This window comes from Trachurus trachurus, assembly GCF_905171665.1.
Source record: "Trachurus trachurus genome assembly, chromosome: 19".
Taxonomy (NCBI): domain Eukaryota; kingdom Metazoa; phylum Chordata; class Actinopteri; order Carangiformes; family Carangidae; genus Trachurus; species Trachurus trachurus.
Window position 1 is genome coordinate 12,616,363 of NC_139913.1, and position 22,099 is coordinate 12,638,461.

The 22,099-nt window shown below is 41.8% G+C and overlaps 1 protein-coding gene across 1 annotated transcript in view; it reads left to right on the forward strand.

Annotated features, from left to right (window-relative positions):
- Positions 1 to 3,219: 3,219 nt before the first annotated feature.
- Positions 3,220 to 22,099, forward strand: part of LOC311003189 (uncharacterized protein) — a gene marked incomplete at both ends in the record, with an annotated part of 40,436 nt that continues 21,556 nt past the window's right edge. Inside the window, 5 exons of the mRNA XM_083994874.1 lie at positions 3,220 to 3,351; positions 14,678 to 14,905; positions 17,149 to 17,253; positions 19,171 to 19,257; positions 21,104 to 21,243. Coding sequence (XP_083851000.1) covers positions 3,220 to 3,351; positions 14,678 to 14,905; positions 17,149 to 17,253; positions 19,171 to 19,257; positions 21,104 to 21,243 — 692 coding nt within the window. The remainder of the gene's footprint in view (positions 3,352 to 14,677; positions 14,906 to 17,148; positions 17,254 to 19,170; positions 19,258 to 21,103; positions 21,244 to 22,099) is intronic.

A 22,099-nucleotide genomic window follows, 5' to 3' on the forward strand; every position in this document is an offset into this window, starting at 1 on the left:
CACACCGCAGTTTGTTTTAACTGGTTGGGGATACCAACCAGAGTGGAGGAGGGATTTAAGGAGTTGTTAGTGGGTTGATTTGTTTTAAAATACTATATATTAGATTGACTACCAGACTGACTTTGTGTAAATGCAATATTTTCTCCTATGTAGCATACTATAGTCAGGTGGCTCTATGTGAAGTCTGCAATATAAACCATACTGTAACATCATTCGGCCGGTCTTTGTCATTACAGTACATTGGCCTTCTGAGCTGAATGATGGCCGCAGGTTTTGCAGAGCATTATGATGTCACAAGTTGACTTTTGGATATTAAGTGATCACAGTGACCTTGACCTTTGAGCAGCAAATTGTTGTCACTTCATCCATGTGATTGTTTGACGCAAACTTCCAGACGGTAGTTGATGTTCACACCTACTGCTGTAGCAGCAGTTCGTTTTAGTGCAATGTTTGTGGTTGCACCTTTACAATGTTGTTCATCTTTGGTTGGATGTGGCAGTTGCTTAAGAGCAGAGGAGAAACCTCTGGGCCTTTGAGGTACTCAGTGAATTTTTTATTGCTTTATTTGTTGTGAATGAGTGACACCTCCTGGCAGGCAGGGCCTCAGTTACTGTAATAAAGGCCTGTGTAATTCAAGTGGATGTACATGGACATGAATTTGATATTGACAGTCTTAGCCATTACATTTTTTTTATTTTAAGTTGTGGAGAGAATAGTTTTGTGGCGTCTTCTGTGTATTGGCGAATACTTGGAGGAGGTTGTCAGTGAGTGAGTGAGCAAAGAACACACCAAAAGGATGAGTGAACACGGGGATGATTAGCTGCAACAGTGTGGATTAATCAGCTGTTTGTATGGACTGCGCTGCTTGGACTGTGCTGTCCTTCATTTTTATTTTTTATTTTTTAATCGATGGTGGTACTCCAGCTGCTGAACTCCTGCAACTTTGCTTCCACCTCTCTGACCCATCACCGGTGCTGTGCCTCTGCCTCCACATGGCCATCATGGCCATCAGGAGTATATCCACCGGGAGCTTTAACGTCAACGACTCCAAACCAGTTCAGTCCATCTGGTCTTCAGCTCTCATCCATCAAAGAACTCTGAACAGAAAGTTGACCACAGTGTGTTAGCAATCCTAGCTTGGTCAATTAACATCTGCGCCAAACACAACAACACCATCCTCAGACCGTTCAACGTCCGCTCCCTGACCATCAGGGCTCCTCTCCTCCAGGACGTCCTGACAGACTGTAAGTCAGATTTTCTGTGTTTGACAGAAACATGATAACAACCTAATGAGTTCTCACAGCTGAACGAATCTACTCCTGGGTTTGTTTACATCTGTTAACCTCAGGTCTCTGGCAGAGGGGGCGGCGGTCTTGCTGTAATTTACGGTGTGCAGAATTTGAAAAGATCACAGCAGTATATTTGGTTTAAGATGTTTATGACAATAGATGAACAGAAACTCTTTGCTTCACCTGCCACAAGGAAGCAGACTGTCTTTGTTTCCTGCTTCATGGGCACAAGTTGCGGGTTCAGTCAGGATCACTTTGTCAAAAATAATCTTTATTTACTTGCACAAGTTTCATTTGGCGGTATGGTACTGTTCTGGGACCCCCTGCTCTTCCACGCGCTTGCATGGAAAGCCTGAGGCAGGAAGAGCACACCTTCCTGCCCTTCATGAGCCATCATGAACGGCATAAGCAGAAAGCGCAGCAGCAAAGAAAACCCAGACAGAGCAGAGCAGCCAACAAGATAGTACAATGATATGGTTCATGACAGATGACGGGAGCAGCCGGGGTGGAGGTGGGTTGCAAAGAAGCCAGCAGAGGAAGCAGCAGCAGCAAGGGAGGTGACGTCGGGCTAGAGCAGTTTAAATAGCGCACTCTGAATGCAATTCCCCAATAGGAAGCAGCCACGGGGAGTCAGCTGATCTGCACTGGTGATGACAGTTACGCTGTTGATGCTGATTTAGAGCTTGACGTCGTGGCCTGCCAGAACTAACGCTACGCTTGATTTGTTAACTGTGCTGGGTGAGCATTGTGATTGAGTATTTCAGGAACGTGGAGCGATGAGGTGAAGATCTAAACCGTTTTACCATATCTCTGCTGTTTCCTCGTCCTTCTTCTTTCCTTCTGCCTTCTTCTTCATTGGTTTATTTATGAACGTGAAACTTGCGAAACTCTTAAAACGTGCTCTCTGGTTGGCTGGATTTTCTGTTCAGGCTGTCGTACAAACATGGTGGCACAAGATGGCGACTCTCTCTAAAGCAAGACCCTTTATTAGAATTATAAGACTACGAAAACCAAACAAATTTTATAGTGATTATACACCTATACAAATATATTCATGGGTCGTATATTCAGATTTTGCCAATAAACCCTGCCAATTATTACACACTGGACCTTTAAGTTTCATTTTAAAACTGGAGATCGAGCTGCAGTTTTTGATGTCATCTGGCCGGGCGTTCCACTGAGTTGCTGCTCTTACACAATAAGCTGATTTCCCATAGCTAGTGCTATGAAAGGGTATAGGAACTGTCTCTTGCTGACGATATCTGTGGATTTTATTGGCTGTACTGAGCGGAAGTTAATAGAGTCTTGTAGTGGAGGTTGGACAAAACCATCAAAGATCTTATATAACAGGCACAGCTTTCAAAACTCAGAAGATGATTTTTTCCGGTATCCGACAGTAATTCCGAACTTCTGAACTTCCATATGACATAGGGCTCCAGTTGTTGTTGTTTTTTTGTTTGTTTTGATTGATTGTTTTTTGCCACGTGTGGTGGTCCCATTGTCCTATTGAAGGCCCAGAGTCTGGAGCAACTGTTCGCCACTGCTTAAGTGTATAAAGACAGAAAAGTTGGTTTTCCTTCACGGAGCATCAGCCCAGAGAGAACGAATCGTATTGTTTGTGAAAGAAGTCCAGTGTGGAGAAAGGGGAGGAAATGTGGACACATGTGCGTGTGTTCAAACAAACATGTGGATGTCTTTTAGAGGGCAAACTCTTTGTACAGACAGTGTGTGCGTGTGTGTGTGTCTGTGTGTGTGGAGAGAAGGAAGAGAGAGAGGTGGGGTACAGTTCAGACTCCAGACAGAGGAGAACGAAAGTGAGAGCGTCATTTACCCAACGCCTGCTCCCTGTATGTGTGTGTGTGCATGTGTGTGCGTTTCCAGGTTGCGTCTCTGTCATTACAGCAGCACTATTCACACACAGGAGGCAGGGATGAGGGAGAGAGAGGAGTTGAGGAAAGCCATAGAGCAAAGTGACCGGCTCCTGTCCAGGGTCCGGGAGCTGGAGGAGCAGAACTCTCAGCTCCACAAGGAGAAGAATGAAGTGTCCTCCAAGTACCGAGCTGTAAGTCTGCTCTCTCTTCACTGCACTTTTTCCCCTTTAAGAGAATCTTTCCTCTTTTGTTTCACTTACTTGATACTTTAGTAGTCATGATTTGTGATTAAGTCAGAATTTCTGCTCGATAAGGGATTTTGAACATGGTCATTATACCATCCCTGGGTGAATGAAATGAAGTGGATAATGATACCCTTGCAGAGGCAGGAGGGAGATGCAGACACCACGGCAGTCGCTGTGTTCGAGCTTGTTTTAATGCTGCGGGTTTTTACTGCTGTGTTGACCATTTTCCAGCTGATCGTTTTATATTGAAACCAAGAAGAGTGTTTTTTACTCGGCCTGCTCTCATACTGCTGTGAGGCACCGTGCTGTGTCCTGGCCTGGTTGGGTTTACTTTAACTAAAGCAAAGGAGTGTGTGAGTGGCGCATCCTTCTGCAAGGAGGGGGGTGTCACTGTGCTGTTACTGACTGTGAGGAATACAATCTGACAGTCCTGTTGGTTGACAGATTTCATACTGTATGACTGATGACAGTTCAAAGACTGAGGCTACAATAACCAACACAAACACTGGTTGCAATAATATGTCATTGTCATAGCAGCAGCATCTGCACATGAAGAGCCAGATGTTTTCCTCTGGAGGTGGTGGAGACCCAATCAGAGCTAAATTTGACTGGTGTCCACAAGCACAGAATTACTGCTGATGCATGTATATTTCATGTCTTCTAGATTCTACAGTCTCATAAGGTCATTATATTTCATTGTTATGTTTGCAGCTTCTTTAGAAGCAACTTAATAAGAGAATTGTTATAGGAGGCATAACCACATGGGCTCCAATGGCTATGGCCTATACATGTCATCCTCCATTGTACTTCCTGTCCATCTCCACTGTCTGTGTAGAAATAAATGGCCGCTGTAATTAAACCAACTCCGCACATGCACCTCCCACCTCTTTGTTCATTTTATTGTTGGCTAGGAGTTAAGGTCTTCACACACCAAGCATTCTTATAATTCATCATTCAACAAAAGTCGTTATGCACACGTCACCTTACACTGAGTTCAATGCGTTTTATTACTATGGGTTTTTATTTTCTGTTCCAAAACTGCAAGAGGACACAAAAGTCGTCAAGCAGTGAGGATGATTTTGTGGTCCTCTCACTAATCGAAAATAAAAAGAGAGGAGGAAAATATTTGGTCCATCCAATCCTGAGAAGACTTCAAGACCAGTAGAATTAACATGATTGCTTCCATGTTTATTTTAGGATGTCAGTGGTCCAGAATGATAGAATATTAGTTCTACTGGAGCCACACATTAAAAAGAAGACGACCAATTTCTGGGATCCAAACGAACAGCAGCTGGCAGTATGTCGAGGACACACACACACACACACACACACACACACACACACACACACACACAGGCAGCTCAGCTGGGATCTCCGGAACAGTCTCTTAACATAAAATTGAAATTGTTCCATAAACTTTAATGATGGGCAAAAGGTTTGGAGTCATTGTATAAACATGATTGACACAACATGAGGTCATATTTATTTTTAACCATGCTGCAATTTCGGGCAAAACAAATAGACTTGGTGTGCAAAGACCTCTAGGGAGGCGGAGTCAGGTACTGCTAAGATGGTTTTATTGCATAAAGATTAAGACTGAGGTTGGATGCAAAATGCTTCTACAATAATATGCATATACCTTTACCTTCAAATACATATATGACCATTTAACCACGCAGAACAGAAAACTTGAATTATTCCATTAAAGTAGCCTATTATGGTAATCTTATCTGTTCTCAGAGCTGAACGTCAAAACCTTTGCTTATTAAATTCTTTGGCTTTGTATATAGACATTAACAGCCCTTGCAAGTGAAGTACTCGAGTCAAGTAGACCTTTATTTGTCCCAAGACAGGCAATTGGTTATGCACCAGTAACGACACAAATCAAAAACAGGGGAAAGTGAAGCAGAGTAGGTATTCTATGCAAGACACTCACTTCAGTCCTTCAAGATAACATCTACGTTGATAATAGAAATCATTTTATTCTCCTTTTCTCCTCAAGGATTCAGTGTGAGAACGCTGAGCAGTGTTGGTGTTGCCAGTGTTTGTGGAAAGCTCTCAGGGATGGCCCATTGGATTTGGTCATTACTGGTGCTGAGTGCCTTAGCAGACGCTTCAGACGGCTTCAGTGGAACACATCATAAAGCAGTTCAAGGAGTCTGACTGCAGCTCCTGTCACTGAGTTCTCCTGCTGTCTGGATATGACTAATTCATGTGTCAGTGTTGATCTCTGTCTGCAAGTTCCACCATTGAATAAGGTTGACCATCCAGCAGTCAAAGATCGTCCTGATATTTTGGGGAAAAACCTTAAAGTTACAGACAGAAGTCTAAAAAGTGGGTTAGAGTGGGTTATGATCGCTGCAGCTCTGTTTCTCCTCTTTAATTTCAGGGAAAAACGTGTTTGGTCTATAGTCTTTCTCTTTTACTACCCTTTTACAGACAAAAATAACTCTTTTATTGAAATCACCAGGTGTGCTCTGGCTCCAACTTCGTCTTTTCTTCACTGCTCGAATCAGACTACCATAAATAATGAAGTTTATCACAGTGCAGGGGATGGATGATCCTGCATAATTCATACAGAACCTGTCTGGTTTGACTGCAGTTAGAAGTGTGACCCCCTTGTCAGAACTATTTAATGCTGTTGCCTGTAGGAAGCTTTCCAGTTTTCCAGGGAAACTTGGTCCCGTTCCTTATTATTGCCATCGTTTGGTCAAACTGCAGGGACACCTCACACATCTGCTGTCAGGGGTTTGATGAAATCCTGCTTCTCAATCAGTCAATATTTAAATTCTTGAAAGTTGTGTTCTCCAAAAAGGAAAGAGACAGAAAATATTTTCCTCTTATAAATCTCTGCCTCTGACTGATATTGCACTTTTCTAGTTCACTGGAAGTCTTTTATAAGCACCAGACTGATCTATTAGAACTAGGTCAAAAGTGTTTAAACTGAATCTGAGCGGCCAAACTCAGATTCTCATCAGGAAGACATTAATGGTGCTCAGTTTGTCACATGAAGAAGGTCACAAATAGTTGTGTAAAGGAGAGCTGGAGGTCAAACAAGTATGTTGAATAGTTGGTTTTGAAAAGTTACAGAAATATTCAGACACAGATCCCATCCCATTTTACATTATTGGACACACTGATTAATCCAGGTGTGCCTGACCATTGTTGTGAGGTCAGACACACCTGGATTAATCAGTTGGTCCAATAATGTAAAACAGGAAATAAACGAGCTGGCTTATTTCAGGAAGTAGTGGAGCTGTGCATAAAGCCCATTAGGGCGGAGTCGGGCACTGCCACGATGGTGACATGATGGGACACGCTGAGCTTTAGAAACGTCACAGAAGCAGCTAAGGGTTAGCATCTCTGTGAGCCTGGGGTTTTAGCTTAATGTTACCATTGTTGCTGGGACAGTGCTGATAAGCTGATGCTATAGTTTTGGTGCACTGACATCTGGGAACCATTATTCTGTTAACCAAATTTGCACCAGTAAGTAGATGCTAAGATATTTCGCTGGGTAAGTCAAAAGTGTAACTCTGTGAGAGGGTAAATTAAAAGTCATGGTATCACCAATATTAATAGTTATATAGACTTTTTACGAAAAAACACAAATTACAGCATCATAGTTGCACAAGGAAAATAAAGAGAATCATCCAAATCTGTATGGTTCATTCTCAGGGAACCATGCATGTCTGCACAAACTGTCATGGCAATCCATCCTATAGTTGTTGAGATATTTCAGGCAGGACCAAAGAGATGCACTGACCAGCACCATCCACAGCCATGCCACTATCTTGGCTAAGAAGTGCCACCAAAGGAAAGAATATAGGACAGTGTCACCCAGTGTGTGTGATAAACTAGTCATACTCACAAAAACAACAGTAAAAACAACCAATAAAACCATATGAGGAATTTGTGGATTACCACTGCAACTAAAGTTTTTTTCTCTGCTTCTACTGCTGCTCCAGCCATCTCTGGTACAAACCAAATGTATGAACAAAGATCAGCCCACTGTTTACCCCTCAATTGCTGTTAATGGGAAATAAATGTGGAGTGTTCCTGCAGAGCTATCCAGATGCCCCTGCCTTGCATCTGGAAAAACTTTCATTCTGGACTGGCTCTGAAGTTTTTGGGGCCCAAGGCAAACTGTGGGACAAAAGACTGGCAGGGAGAGATGGATGAGGGTGGAGAGGGGAGGAGGGTGAGGAGAGACTGTGGAATTTAAGATTAACTTAATGTTCAAATGCAAATGGATATATGAACAAATTGGTGAGGAGAGATCAACTTTGAGATGAAAGTCTAAGCCAATAAATCATGATATCAACTCTGAGAGGGATTCTATGGGTGAAAGGAAGCTACTGCAAGTTATGTCTGAGGATTCAATCCAGCAAAGTTCTACATTGTCTGTCATTTGCTTTTTGGGTTTTCACTCTGGTACCGAAAAACAGATCCTGTCGAAACTGATTTTTGTTAGCCATCTTAGCAATATGGTCCTAGTAACAGCAGGATTTGTCTCAACGACAAAAAACGTCCTACATCAGCAGTCGATGGATCCCTCAAAATCCATAATTCACTGTCCCAACTAGACAAACTGTAAAAATGTAGCACCATCATCATGTGTTATCTTTTTGTTTGCTACTAGTAACTACCAATAATAATAACATTTATGTCTGCCAACACTGTACTTTGTGTTTGAAGCTGATTAGCTACTGATAGCCTGCTAACATGCTGCTACAGCCTCATCAAGGAGCTGTTCAGGTCATGCACTGCTTGGACTATCTCCATATTTAATATACAATGCATAATACAAATCAACCTAAGTATGACAGCCAATCAAGTACACCATGATTTTTAGAACCTACCTAATGGAGCCTAAAGCTTGATTCACATACTGTATATATCAGTATCAAGTCGACGGCACATCCCTCCAGAGCCCACTGTGGCGCTGTGAACCTACAGTGTCGCCTGACATCTTACTATATGTCGAGGCGACGCAGACCTCTAGCTTTTGTGGTTTCTCCTTCATGTTATACTGTCATTTTCAAGACATCAATCATCCAACTCCAAAAACACTCTTTCAACTTCAGTCGGCATGGTGCACTGTGCCCGGAAGAACGAAGCAGGAGGATAAATGTATAGAGTTAGGTTGATGAATTGCACAGCGACGCTTTCCCTCGACACAGAATTTCAAAAGGTGCATGACAGCGTGGCACAGAAGCATAAACCTAATAATAGTCATTTTAGAGTGGGGGAACATGGCCTACAATTAAGATCAGTGTGAAGTTTTTTAATTGGGCTTTTCACAGCAAACTTGATTTTTGATTGTTCCATTCCCTCTAAATAAAAACTACAAGGAAATAAAGAGATTCATGACTTTAATTAATTAAACTTAACAAAAACAAACTTAAAAAACAAAAAAAAGTACACTGTTGTTTCTGGGGTGGAGGAGTTGCTTTTCCACAGCAGCAGTAGTAACTTTCCACCTTTTCCCTTTCTTGTCAATGCAGAGGGACATGACCCTGCTACTGTTGGCTGCTTTTTAGTGAGTGTTTGAGAGCTCTGGTGTCTCTCGTGCATCTTGTAGTTCTCCCACTTGGCTCCTTGGCTGGCTTGTTTGAGATGTTGGAATTATTCGGTCATGCAGCTTCCTTCAGTGTCACAACAACAACTGCAAAACTGAGCCAGTTCCAGATAAGTAGTGGGACTGTTGAATAGGCTCTTCATTTACTCTTGAGGTCACATGGTTGTTGTGTCTCAGAGGTAGAAACCCAATGGGACTAGCAGAGGAGGCAAAGAGAAAATCTGGATTCTCATGTTTCTAATTGTCCTTAAACACAAAAAACAATTCATCACTAAAATAGATTTATATTTAGGCGTCACTTATTTATCCAGAGAGGTCTGTACCTAGTGTGTGCTAAAACTAAATGCTACATGCATGATGCAATGTATATAGATACAGCCACTCTGGGATCTTATCTGAGATGAAAGGCACTTAGGAAGGAGGGTTCTACAGTTTTTTACCTTCTGAAGGAACTTTTTCAACCCTGAGACTTTCAGAATAAGAGTTTAATTTCTTCAATTTAACAAGAAAGCTTTCTTGATTTACCATAATTACATCTTTATGTCACTGTATGAAAATGAATTTCATATCTTTTGATGCATAAATGAATAAGCCCCCCCAAAAAACAGTAGTGTAGACAGGACACTGTACCTCCTCTGCAGTGTCTCTCAGTTTGGAGCTGTAGAGTTGGAATGAGCTGAGTCTGATATATGTTTGAATTAGCTTCATATCTGATTCACTGGCAGCCTTCTGCTCAGATATGAATGTGTTGGTGTTGGACATGAGTGGTGTCTGAGAGGACGGCTGGGCGAGCTCAGTGTCTCTGGCTTCTGCATGTCAAGTGGGAGTTGGAGAAAGAGATCTCTCTATGCTGCCTCTCTCACTCTCTCTGCGCAAGAACCCAGACCACATTGTCAAAATAAAACATCTGAATTCTCAGAAATCCCGTGTTTTCATGTGTTTTCTGTGGCTGGACGTCCTCCATGGCTCAGTGGCGTTGGAGCAGTGCTTATCCTCAGTAATGTGGACACTTTGGGAGTCTGTGTTATTCTAACTTTGTGAAATTTAGAAGGGTTATATTTCCACAAATTCTAGTGAGACTCACAATGGATGTGCTGGAAGTGGTCATGGTGGTGGAGGTAAAAACATATAAACATTGGTGTTAGTTCTTTTTTATTGTATTTGTGTCAGTGCTCTTTTATGTGGACTGAAGGCTTGGACTTATTCCATGATGTTTGGAAATATTAAATATTGTGACATTTTCTGCCATATGTGATATTTTACATTTTAAATACTACATTTTATTTTTTTCTATTTAGTCCAGCAGTTTTGGGCAGAATCAGTTACATCTGGAACATAACACACAACAGTTTAATATCATTATATCAGATATAAACCAAACCTGCTGGAATGTCATTTCACTCACAAATGGACCCTCAAATCTGCACAGTGGACCCATCAACCTTATTTATTCCAATACTTCATATTTATTACATATGATTTCCACATGTTTCCTGTGTATAATTCGCAGAACATTTTGTCTCAGCAGTGCTACAGCTCTAAGCCCCTTCACACAACTTAAACACTTGTTTACTTGCTTGCATGGTACTTTGTGGTTTTCTCTGGAGCTTTCAGTGGCCCCTCATGGTCTTCAGGGAGTTTCTTTGTTTTCTGTTGAACTGCACTTTCCAGGATTCCATCATCATCACTGCTAATTACTGTTGAAACAGAGTTTTTTAATTTGACATTTTCTTTATTTGTGATGACAGTCGGTTGTGAATTTTTGAATAGTTTGCTTTATTTTTAATATTAGCTGGTTTCTGCAGGGATTATCATTAAAGGTCTGTGTTATCTCTAGAAGCAGACGTGCTGAGTCTTGTCATCGTGGGGTTTTTCATTGAAGAAATACGTCCACACTTGAATGTAAATCACAATACGCCCTGTTGTTCGCGGGGAGATGAATGCTGTGGCATTGTGGGGGACCATGTGGGCGTGGGCGCATAAGACATTTATGTCAATTACAATGTGAGGAGAAAAGGCATCTTGACTCTGGAACAGAGCCTTTATTTTCTTGTCTTTTTGCGGTGTGGTTTTCATGGTCCGGCCGGGAGCTGCATTTCTGTGGCAGAACGGCACAACATTACAGGATACTCTCCTGACCTGATATCCTACACCAACCACCGTCCCGTGGGAAAACCTTTGGATCCCCCTGGAACTCTGGAGAGCCACCTGTTTCTGTGGAGGGGAGTAGAGGACGGAGGGGTGAAGAGTGGACCGAGCACTGGGTACCTGCTCGGGGTGTAGCGGGAGGCGGCTGGAGCCGGGGACGCAGGAATGCTTGGATTTCAGTCGTGTACCAGTTCACATTAAAGTGAAAAAATGAATGGTTGATTGAGAGGAGAGAAAGAGAAGGGACAAAAAGAAAAAAGCTCACAGAAAAAAAACAAGGCTGTAGATCAGGAAGGCAGAGAACGTATGGGAGTAGCTGGAGATGTGTTGTGAGAAAGAGGATCTTTGGTCTGATCCTCCTGTTGAAACCCACCTGGATCAACCACAACAGCTGTGCACCGAGTAAAGGGAGAGAAGAGAAGGGACTGAGCCTCTTCGCTCTGTCAGGACGGACGGGCAAGTCGCTGCAGTGCCGCACAGGTGAAGTCAGAGAGACAGAGAGAGAGAGAGAGCAGAGGACTGATCGTCATGATGTCTCTGAGGCACCGTCAGCGTTGCTGCTCTGTGTCCGATGACTCTGAGGAAGCCAGTGGGAACCAGGCAGAACTTGGACCAGAACCAGAGCCCGAAGACCTGGACTGGGATAGTTATAGCACCACACTGGAGCACAGATCAGCAGCTGTGGGTAACTCTTGCTGCTTTGTGAATGCTGCATGTGTGATTGTATACACTCCACTACAAAATCCAAACCTGATTGCCCTTCTGTCTTGTTGTCAAACACAAACAGTGTGTGTCAATCAGTGTTGTGCCAGGACACACTTAAAAAAGAACTAGTTGCAAATTCAGACGAAACAGCTGAAAATGAACTAATTCATATTTTTTTTCCTTAAATAGGCTTTTGTTCTTTGTCAGTCGAACCATCCATCACCAGCTCCAAATCACTGCCTGTCTGTGTGTCTCTGTGAGTGTCCACAATAACAGTTTATATTATATACCACACATTAGCCTGCATTGTCTTAGTTTGAAACTGACGTTAATTTGTGTCTTATGTTGGGGATACTTAAAAATCACTACAACAAAATCATGAAAGAAAAAAAGAAGAGCTAAATTGAACAGAGAAACTTTATCAAAAGCATCTTCAACGAAACCAAAGCCGCCACATCAATAAATCAAACCTCATGTAGCTACTCTATTCAACCGGCCGTGTTCACCAAATGTGCTATTTGCGGTGACGGCGGCCATGACCTTACTTTTAGAGCGTTCTTTCTCTTGTCTGAATGCTGCTGTTGCTACACACCAGGTTGGTCTACATAACATTGAGTTTGCATACAATGGTGTAAGATATACATAATAGCATTAGCTTTCGACACGGACCCCGAGGTACACCTACCTTCAAAACCAGTGTGGGTGCCTGATATAAACCGAATGTCACTGATTGATACAGGAGCTGGGTCTGGGTGATGTGTGTTTTAGGATTTCAGGCTCTGTAAGGTCCAGTCATGAATTGAAAAAATCAGTCCCTCCATTGCCAAACTTAAGACCTAACTTTCTCCATCCGCCATGTCTTGATTGTTTTGTTGTTGGTATGTATGTTCCGCCCCTTCTTGGATTTTGATTGGTCGGTGTGAGAAAAGTGACATTGGCCAGTGCTGCGCTGTTCTAAAAGTTGAACATGAACATTACATGTGATCATATCACATGTAAACAGTTGACCAGAAAGACTCGTTCTGAATGAGTTCAATCAGAGAAAGGAAAAAGTCTCCATGTAAACCCAATACTGTGAGCGCAAAAAGCACCTTTGCTGGACACGGCACCTAAAATATGTACGATTAAAGAGATGTTTTCACAAGGAGAGATTTTTGACCTCAGAGACTGTATGCAAGCCCCCTCCCCCCTCTAGTTCTGTACATAACAGCTGCATGTGACCTTTGACCTTCTATGGGATAGTATTAGCAAATGAGCTACGAACTTGAATAAGTCATGTTGTTACTCTTTTGGTGACATCATGAATAATCTGTGCGTAAATCTGTAATCTGTTAATATGACACCTTCCACAAATACAGAAAACATGTTTTTAAACCCTCACAATATCTTGCAAATATAAAACACATGTGCAAACCCACAAACATTCCTGTTTGTCAAGAGTCAAAGAAAATCTGAACCAGTTGTATGAAATCTGGCTATTATTGTGGTGTGAAGTGTTTTCTTAGGTCACCGTGGCCCTGACCTTTGACCTCTGACCATCACAGTCTAATCAGCCCATTCTTTTGGACTGATTAGACTTCTGCTTTTAGGAGTTTTGGAGATATTGTTTTCATAAGGCACTTTTGTTGTGATCTTAACCTTTGGCCAACAAACCTCATCAGTTTCTCCAGGAGTCTAAGTGAATCATTTTATCAAATTTGAAGGTTTGATTCAAACTTTCAAGCTGTCTACACAGGTCCGGTCATGTAGCAGCTTGTGTTTTTTGTAGGCCACACGCCCATAGCTGCAACATGAAGTGTATGTTTACAATATTTCAGTTCTACCTGCTACAGTGATCAGAGCACTGCTAATAGAAAAGTGGTTAATTCACCGCTGCTGCTGCAGGTCTGCTAACACGATGCTCACACTCTGCAATCTGTGCAGACACAGTACAAAGTGTTTGTGCAGCATCAACTACAGACTTGTGCATTTCACTGGGCTCGTGCTCTGTGTGTTTGAGTTGTGCCTGATATTGTCTCGTCCAGTTGTCACTGAGGGAAAGTGTTGAAAACCGAGCACTTCAAAACCTGCAGGGCGCAAACTCCATCTAAGTACTTTTATGGAAACCCAGTCCACGCAGATGGAAATGTGGTCGCCTGATCATTTTACAGATGCCCAGATATTTGGGTATGTTATTAGCTTGTTCCAAATGCTTTGCCCATGACTGGCTCCGAAGTAACAGAAATAACCTCAACAGGCTCTGGAAGTCAGGTCCTTCGGTTCCTATTATGGATGGCCGTTGACGAAGTGATCTGGTTTTTGGTAGAACTTGCTTATCAGGTTAGCGGAGTGCGTCACCGTGTTCAGAGCTGCTATATTAGGACAACAGCAGGCTAATAAAGGTCTCTTCAGACTCGGGGAGGACACATTTTTCGTGGCATTACCTGTGGTAAGATCCTCTTCGGAGAAATGTAACTTTATCTTTGCTTTAGTTTTTTATTTCGTATTTTACTGATCCCTCTATAAAAACTTTTTTTCTTGCAGTTGTTCCTTCAATGTCATTTTTGCCTATTTCATGTGACTTCATTTCTTTTCCTTCCTTTGATTCTGTCTTTCATCTCTCCAAAAATATTGTCACTGCATATGGCATTGCATAGAGACATTTCAAGGTAATCTAACATGATCATTGTTCAGCTTCACAAAGCATGAAAGCCAAATGTGATGGTAAAGCCTTGACCTGCAGCTGAACTGGACAAAAAATAAAGTATAGCTGTATAGTGCATGGAGTAAAAAAAAAAAAAAAAAATTAAATCTACGCATCAGCACATTAATTCAGCAATTATAAATTTGTGTTTGTGACAGGAGCAGGAGAACGTCCAGGTGTCTGAGCAGCGCTGTGTCCAGCTGGAGAAGGTCCGGCGCGACCTGGAGCGACAGCTGTCAGGTCTGTCGGAGCGCCTGGAGGAGGAGGAGGCCTGCTCCACCCAGCTGGTGGTCCACAGGGACAGGCTGGAGGCCGAGTGCAGCAGCCTCAGACAGGACCTGGAGGAGCTGGAGGGCGCCCTGACCGTGGCTGAGCAGGAGAAACAGGTAGGACACTATGGGATCTTCACCACAGGACTGATGATACCCTTGATACAGACTGTGTGATATCAGGAAAGTTGATTAAATGCCACAAATTGAAGGAGCTCTTGATCTTGAGTTAGTCCAAATACCATTTTCCATGTGGTATCATTAGGTTTTTGGCTGATAGGCAGGCAAACCAGGGAACTGCTTGGGCCCCCGAGCTGTCAGGGGGCCCTCCAATGGCTGACAAACTTTATTCCACAGCAATGCAGCTCCCTCCCCCTCAAACAACAGAGGGACAAATTACAACGAAAGTTCCAGTAGGAAACTTCCCTGAGGGGATGTCATTCCCTGGATGGTTTACAATGACAAGAAGCAGAGTGGCAACAGTCAGCACGTATACACTAGATTAATTCAAATCTAAAGATAAACAAGCCAAACTTACATTACATTTAAAATTTTAATTAATTTAAATGTTTGTTCATGCAATCTAACTCTCCAGTATTAAAAACAGTTTGGGGCAGGCTGTCACTCAGACTGTAACTGCAGTATCTTGAGCAAAGCACTGTGATAACTCCAGTATTGTTAACTCAACAGAATCAAAATTAGATCATAGAATTGACTCATTTGGGATGAAAACAGTGGTGATCAGTTATTGGTCGTTGGGTATGCCTATAGTAGAAGAGGAGATTCGGTCAGACAGTAGGTACTTATATCTCCAGCTGCTGTTATGAAAGAAAGGTGATAAATTAAAGGCGACATATTATAGAAAAAAAAAACACTTTTTGACGGCTCTTTAACATATAATTGGGTGTTTGTCTTGCCTCCTGGCCCGCAAAATGTGAGAATTTACAAAAATAAATCTGTCATTTTCAGGCTCCCTAGGATAAAATCCATGTGGTTTTACCAGCTGTTCCCTCAGTTGTCTGACAATGATAATGGTACGGTAATTAGTTTTCAAATTGGTTCATAGTGGTTAATTTGCATTTAAAGGGACAGGCACTGGAACCAGTCATTCTGAACAAGGCTGTTTTGAGAGGATGAAAAGAGCTGTGATGTATGATCCTTGGGGTATTTTGACTGAAGCATGTCACAGACATGTCTTGGGGAACTATTTTAATTTGTGGAAAAGGGACATAATATGTCTCCTTTAAAGTGAGAAAAGCACCAAATTATTAAAATCACTCCTCCACTTCATGTTGTCCCACTGGGCTCCTGGATCACTTGTTTTAGTTTGTTTAAAGTTTTTTTTTTATATATAACTCGAGTCCATAACCATCAGCCCTGTTCTAAACTAGCATTAGATTAATTGATTATCTCCAGATTTTGTCTTGTGACTGTCTGGCGGGAGGAATGTCACAGCTTTGAACATCTTCTCATCTCTTTGTCAAATAACACTTCAACTTTGTTTCCCATTGTTTCAACTGGACTAAAGCAGCTTCACAGACAGGATGATGGACAGAAATGAAAATGTTACTACTGCAATTCAGTTCTGAATTAGTAAGTAGAGTGGTGAACAACACACAAACAGTTTAACTATGAAGGAGTGTCTCCTCTGAGAGACTCCTCTCGCTCTGACATCTGCATTACAGCCCCTCACCAAAGCCCTTTATCTGTCTCACTGAGGTGTATTAAAGGATTAAGATGCTATCTCCGCTCAGGAATGTCACAGGAGTGTACTGCACTGTCTGTACTGTAGGTGGGGGACGGAAAGAGAGTTTTAATTGGCACAACAGATGCAAAGATTCAGCCTCAGAAAGTTCACATTGAATAATTTGATCTGGGCCATAAAGAGAAGAACTTGATCCTCTGGTTCTAGAAAGGTTCTCTTGGCTAATTGGTGAAGATACTGTAGGCGAGACGTGTGAGAGAACTCCGGCAAGAATAGACCTGTCTGAGAGCAAGGTTGACACAGGACTTAGGGGAAAAAATGACCCTGTCTAATATTTGTAGTATGTTGTCATAACAGTCATTAAGGCTGGACATGATGTGTCTGATCCACAGGAACAAACGCTCAGCTGTCTGTTGTGAAAGGCAGAATCTGAACTATCACACATCTGGTTATGTCTTCGTTTAATATCTGCACAAAGGTCCACATGCAGATACAAAACTGTGATGTTTAGATGAAGGCTTTATGGTGTGGATATTCACCAGCGCATGGTGGCTGCATGCCCGGGAAGAGTTCTATCAGAGCGATGCTCAGGAAGTGCCGATGTGTGTAATAACCATTTTTTTTGCAGATGAGTTAACGACCTCTGTCTGTCCAGTCTTCAGACAGCGAGGTGAGGAGGCTGTCGGAGCAGCTGCTTCAGAAAGATGAGGTGGTGCAGAAGCTCCAGAAGGAGAAAGAACATCTGGTGGAGCTGAGCCAGGTGAGTGATGAAAAGTGGAGGGGTCAAATATGGCTGTGCACTGTGCAGTGATACAGCCATTAAAGAAATGTAATATTTCACTTCGACAAAGTTAGGAGTTAGGAGTTAAAAAACAACTGTCAAAAATTAAGCAGTATTTTTCACACTGCAAAAACTCAAAATCTTTCCAAGAATATTTGTCTTATTTCTTGTCAAAATGTCTCATTTCTATTCAAAACTAATCTCTTTCCATTTAAAATGAGACTCATCACCTAAAAATTAACTTGTTTTTCGATCATTTTCACTTGTTTCAAACAAATTTTTACTTAAAATAAGTAGAAAAATCTGCCAGTTAAAGCAAGTTTTTTGTGCTTGTAATAAGAAAGAAAAACTTGCCCCACTATCAGATTTTTCTACTTATTTTAAGTGAAAATATGCTTGAAAGAAGTTAAAAACGTGTCTGAAAACAAGCTACTTTTTATGTGATGAGTCTTATTTGAAGTATAATGAGATTTGTTTTGACTAGAAATTACATTTTGACTAGAAATAAGACAAATATTCTTGGTAAGATTTTGAGTTTTTGCTGTGCATAATCCAAGCCCATGCCTCTAATAATTTGTAATCAAGGCTACAATGTTAGAGAGAACACTGATGACATGGCTATGGTTATTTATAGGTTTATTATTTAGAGAAATTAAAGGAAATTCATGAAGACGGAGGACGTCATGCAGCAAAGATCTCAAAGCTGGACTATGGAGACTGATTTAGGGATAGAGTCTGGACTAAGTAATGAACTTAAAGGTGCCAGACCAAAATTCAGTTTGAAATCTTTAATCTTTATACCTTGATGTTAACAATCCACATTGAAAACACACAGGGCCACGAAGGGTCCACTAGTTGGATCCATCATGACCCAGGAAAGAAGGTAACATGAGAAGGATCCTTGGACATGATGCAGTCTAATCACACTACTGTGATGTAATCTGTGTTTAAATGCAGCCTCTGAACGATGCGTTTGAGGAACTGGGACACAGCTGTGGTCTTCTCGGCAGAGAGATCTCACACATGTGCAGCCCAGGCTCAGACATCTTGGAAATATTTCAGTTGTCATCACATAACTTCAAAGTTCAACGGTCCCTCCTTAGATAAGAAGAACCAACAGAACAAACTCCATCCACTGATGAAAACCATGAGATGTAGCTGGAAACTTGAATGAGCAATGTACTTTACCACAGTTATAATAAAACATTGATGTCAGGCAGAGTGTAAACTGTGTAACCTACACTCCTACTTACACCTGCGCTGCTGCTCAGCTGTATTGGTGATTGTGTCTTCATCAATAACCTCAAGATACTTTACCAGCTGAGTCTGAAACAGAACCATGTAAGACCTGCCAAACGTGCTCCATCACACACACACACACTGTTCTCTCAATAGCAGATGCTCTGAAATCTACAGAGATCCATATAGAGCTCACCCACCTCTGAAAGGCCCTGTCCACTAATCCCTCCCAGATGCTTTGACCATCAGTAGCAGCTTCACTGTGTGATCTGTGGGAGCAGTTCAGCACCAAAGCTCATTACTGTATCTCCACACTGTTTGTTCAACATGTCTCACCTTAAAGATGTAGCCTGGAGTCCTACTTAAAGACAGTTGTGTGAGTACAAACAGAACATGGATGGTCTAATAGCATGATGGAGGCAGCTGTTCCAGAGCGTTAAGGCTCGGAGTCACTCGGAGCGCGGCGTTCCGGTGCTTTTGATGGGAAACTCTCTGATCCATCAGATCAAACTGAAGATGACTTCTGACATTTTTCTTTGCAACCAAACAACTTCAATGTGGCAGACAGCTGGCTGTGGGGCAGTGCAGTGGAGAGTCAGTGGTTGAGGGACACGTGCAGTGCAGCCCAGGCTCAGACATCTTGTTTCACCCTGACAGCAGGCCATCGAGGACTTGCAGAGCGAGGAGGAGAAGGTGAACCTCCTGACCAAAGAGAAAACCAAGCTCCAGATGCAGGCTGAGGATGTAAGTACATACTCTCTCTGTGTTACTTAAACTTTAAACTAATGCTGCTCTGCTTTGCTGGATACTACAAGTCTGTTTTTCTTCTTTCTGAATTTCCTACATTATTAAAATTTTAATTTAAAAATTAAAATAATTTTCCATACATTATTAAAATGTTCAAATGTATTAATGATAGGTGTTTTTACTGTGGAAATAGTCAAATGAGAACTTAATTGGTGCTTAGTTAATTCCAGTTACACAGAAAAAGCTAGCTCAAGTTTGCTAACTGGACCTCACGTTAGCCACTACATGCTAATGCTACCAGACCAGACTGTAGCGTAGTGTAGCTACTGAGTGATGGTGTGATTTATTGATAAATAATAGATGGACATAGCGGTTTCAGCAGAGCAGTTCTGAAGCTCAGTAACATCCTCTGTGTGTTCTCCTGCTGAGTTAAGTTTGAGTTTCCTGTTTTTACTTTGAACATCACTTGCTGTGTCTTCTTCTCCCTGTTGTTGTTTATTTTATGTGTTCCTGTGCCGGTTCGTCTTGTCAATTTTGTTTATTTCTGCTACATGTTCCTTTTCCAGTGAATTCTTGGTCATTTTATCTAATGGGTTTTTTTTTTGGTTGTTGTTTTTTGATGTTTTCTAATTCGTGTTTACACTTTTGATTTGAGACCCTTTGTACACCGTAAATGGTAAATGGTAAATGGTAAATGGACTTGCACTTAGAGCACTTTTCTAGTCTTTAGAAAGACTAGAAAAAGTTCTTTACACTGTTGGTCGCATTCACCCATGTTGCGTTAGACATCTACACATGCACATTCACACAACGAGGATACATCGGGACCAAGTGTGGGTTCAGTCTCTTGTTAGTATCTTAAACTTCCACCGACCCTCTGGTTAATGGACGACCTACTGTGGCTCCTGAGCAGCCCAACCCTTTACATGTATGTATTCCTTTTTGTGATGTCTTGGGACTTGGACCTGTTGAACGTTCTGTTATTTGGACTGCTAGAAACCTTTTTTCTTTTTCTTTTTTGGCCTTTTCTCTATGACTCACTTTTTACTTACTCACCTGTGGCCCTGTTTGCATTGGGTCTATTGTTTCTCCCCAAACTGTGACAGTCCTATCTTATTCAAAAATTGAGCAGGTAGGCTATGTATGTGTTAGCTATCATAATAATGGCAAATTTGCCCCAGAATAACTTTTAAAATATCTTTCGAAGAAGAAAACAGTCAGCTTTGCTGAATTAGCAAATTTAGGTAAAGACCAAGAGGAAAATCCTGCAAGTTTGGATGGTTGGTCCAGGAGGGTGGGGCTTAGGGCGGGGATTGGGCCGTGGCTGAGAGTGATGACGGCGTCGTTGTGACACTACAATTTTACAGAAAACCCCACTCCATGTTTTAAACCACCAAATAGGCCTACAGTACAGGCTGTGTGCATTTCTCTGTGGACTGAGGCTTTGATGCTTTCACATTATTAATATAGAACCTTCTTTATAACATGGGACCTTTGATTGCATTTTAAGGTCAGGTCAGTGTACCAGTGTATCAGTCTGCATCAACAGAAACACACATTCTGCACATTAAACGTCAGCTGTTTGAAAGTAATATGAGAAGTGGAAACTTCAGGTTATTTGACTTAATTGTAACCCTGTTAGCCAGTAGGTACTGTACACTGAGCCCATGTAATTTTATGCTTAAAACTGGCCAACCATATTATTGATTACTGACACTTAATATTTTAACTGCTGGAAATTGCAGTTAAAAAATATTGGCAGGTCACTGAACCCCTGCTTTGACTTCTATTTCCTGCAGCTGCATGATGATGTTGTTGTTTTCTCTGTTGTGTATGGCTGCAGTTAGAGTACCAGCTGGAGCGGCTGCAACGCAACGACCTGGAGAAGAGCAGGAGGAGGCTGGACAGCGACCCCAGGTCCACTCATGATAGTCTGGGAGAGATGGAGAAGATGAGGAGTGGTCTGGAGGACCTCATCAAAAGGTCGGTCAAACAACACGCTTTGTTTACAATGTGTGGAAAACTCCAAGCCTGCACCAGTAACAGAGAACATCCACACCTGTGCTGACTGATGCATGTTTTACTGTTACATTTGTTTCGACATTCATGGTCCCCAGAGGATAAAACCTATTGAATTTGGTAAAATAGCTCAAATGTCTACCCAAAGGTTTTTCCAAAACTGTCATACAGTTTCCCAGATGATATGAGGTTTAACTTTTCAGTACCTCCAAATCTCCATTGGTTTGATACTTTTTTGACAAAACGTCTAGCGTTTTGTAGAGGTAGATGGACAGATCATTTGATCCTTTATGTACTGTATGTCCCAGGAGAAACAAATCTCTGGTTTCTCTCTGTGATGTTAGTGCCTGTTAACTCCAAGAAAGAGAAACATTAGAGCTTCAAAAAAAAAAAAAAAAAGGACAAGAACGTCTGAGAGGCTGTAAAATGTAATATACCTGCTCCTCACCCTAATTACCCACCCCTGCCCCCAACATGCTGCTCTCTGCCCTGGATTCACTATCTGTTTTCTTTACCTTGCAGCAACAATCAAAGAATGTAATAGTCTCCTGTCAGAGAACACACACACACATACACATACAGTATGTAGGGAGGAACAATATCAGCTCAGCTATGAAGCCTAATGAAGTTAAAACTTGTTCTCTATGACATCGTGACCTTCTTCAACATTTATAAAGTGAGCACAGACCTTGTTGCTAGGATGCTGCTTTTCAAACACTCACTTATCAAACATACTTATTGGCATTAAGTATGTTTTGCTTTCTGATAGGCACTTATATGAGAAGCTCATCTTCACATAAATGTCATTGAGTCAGTATCG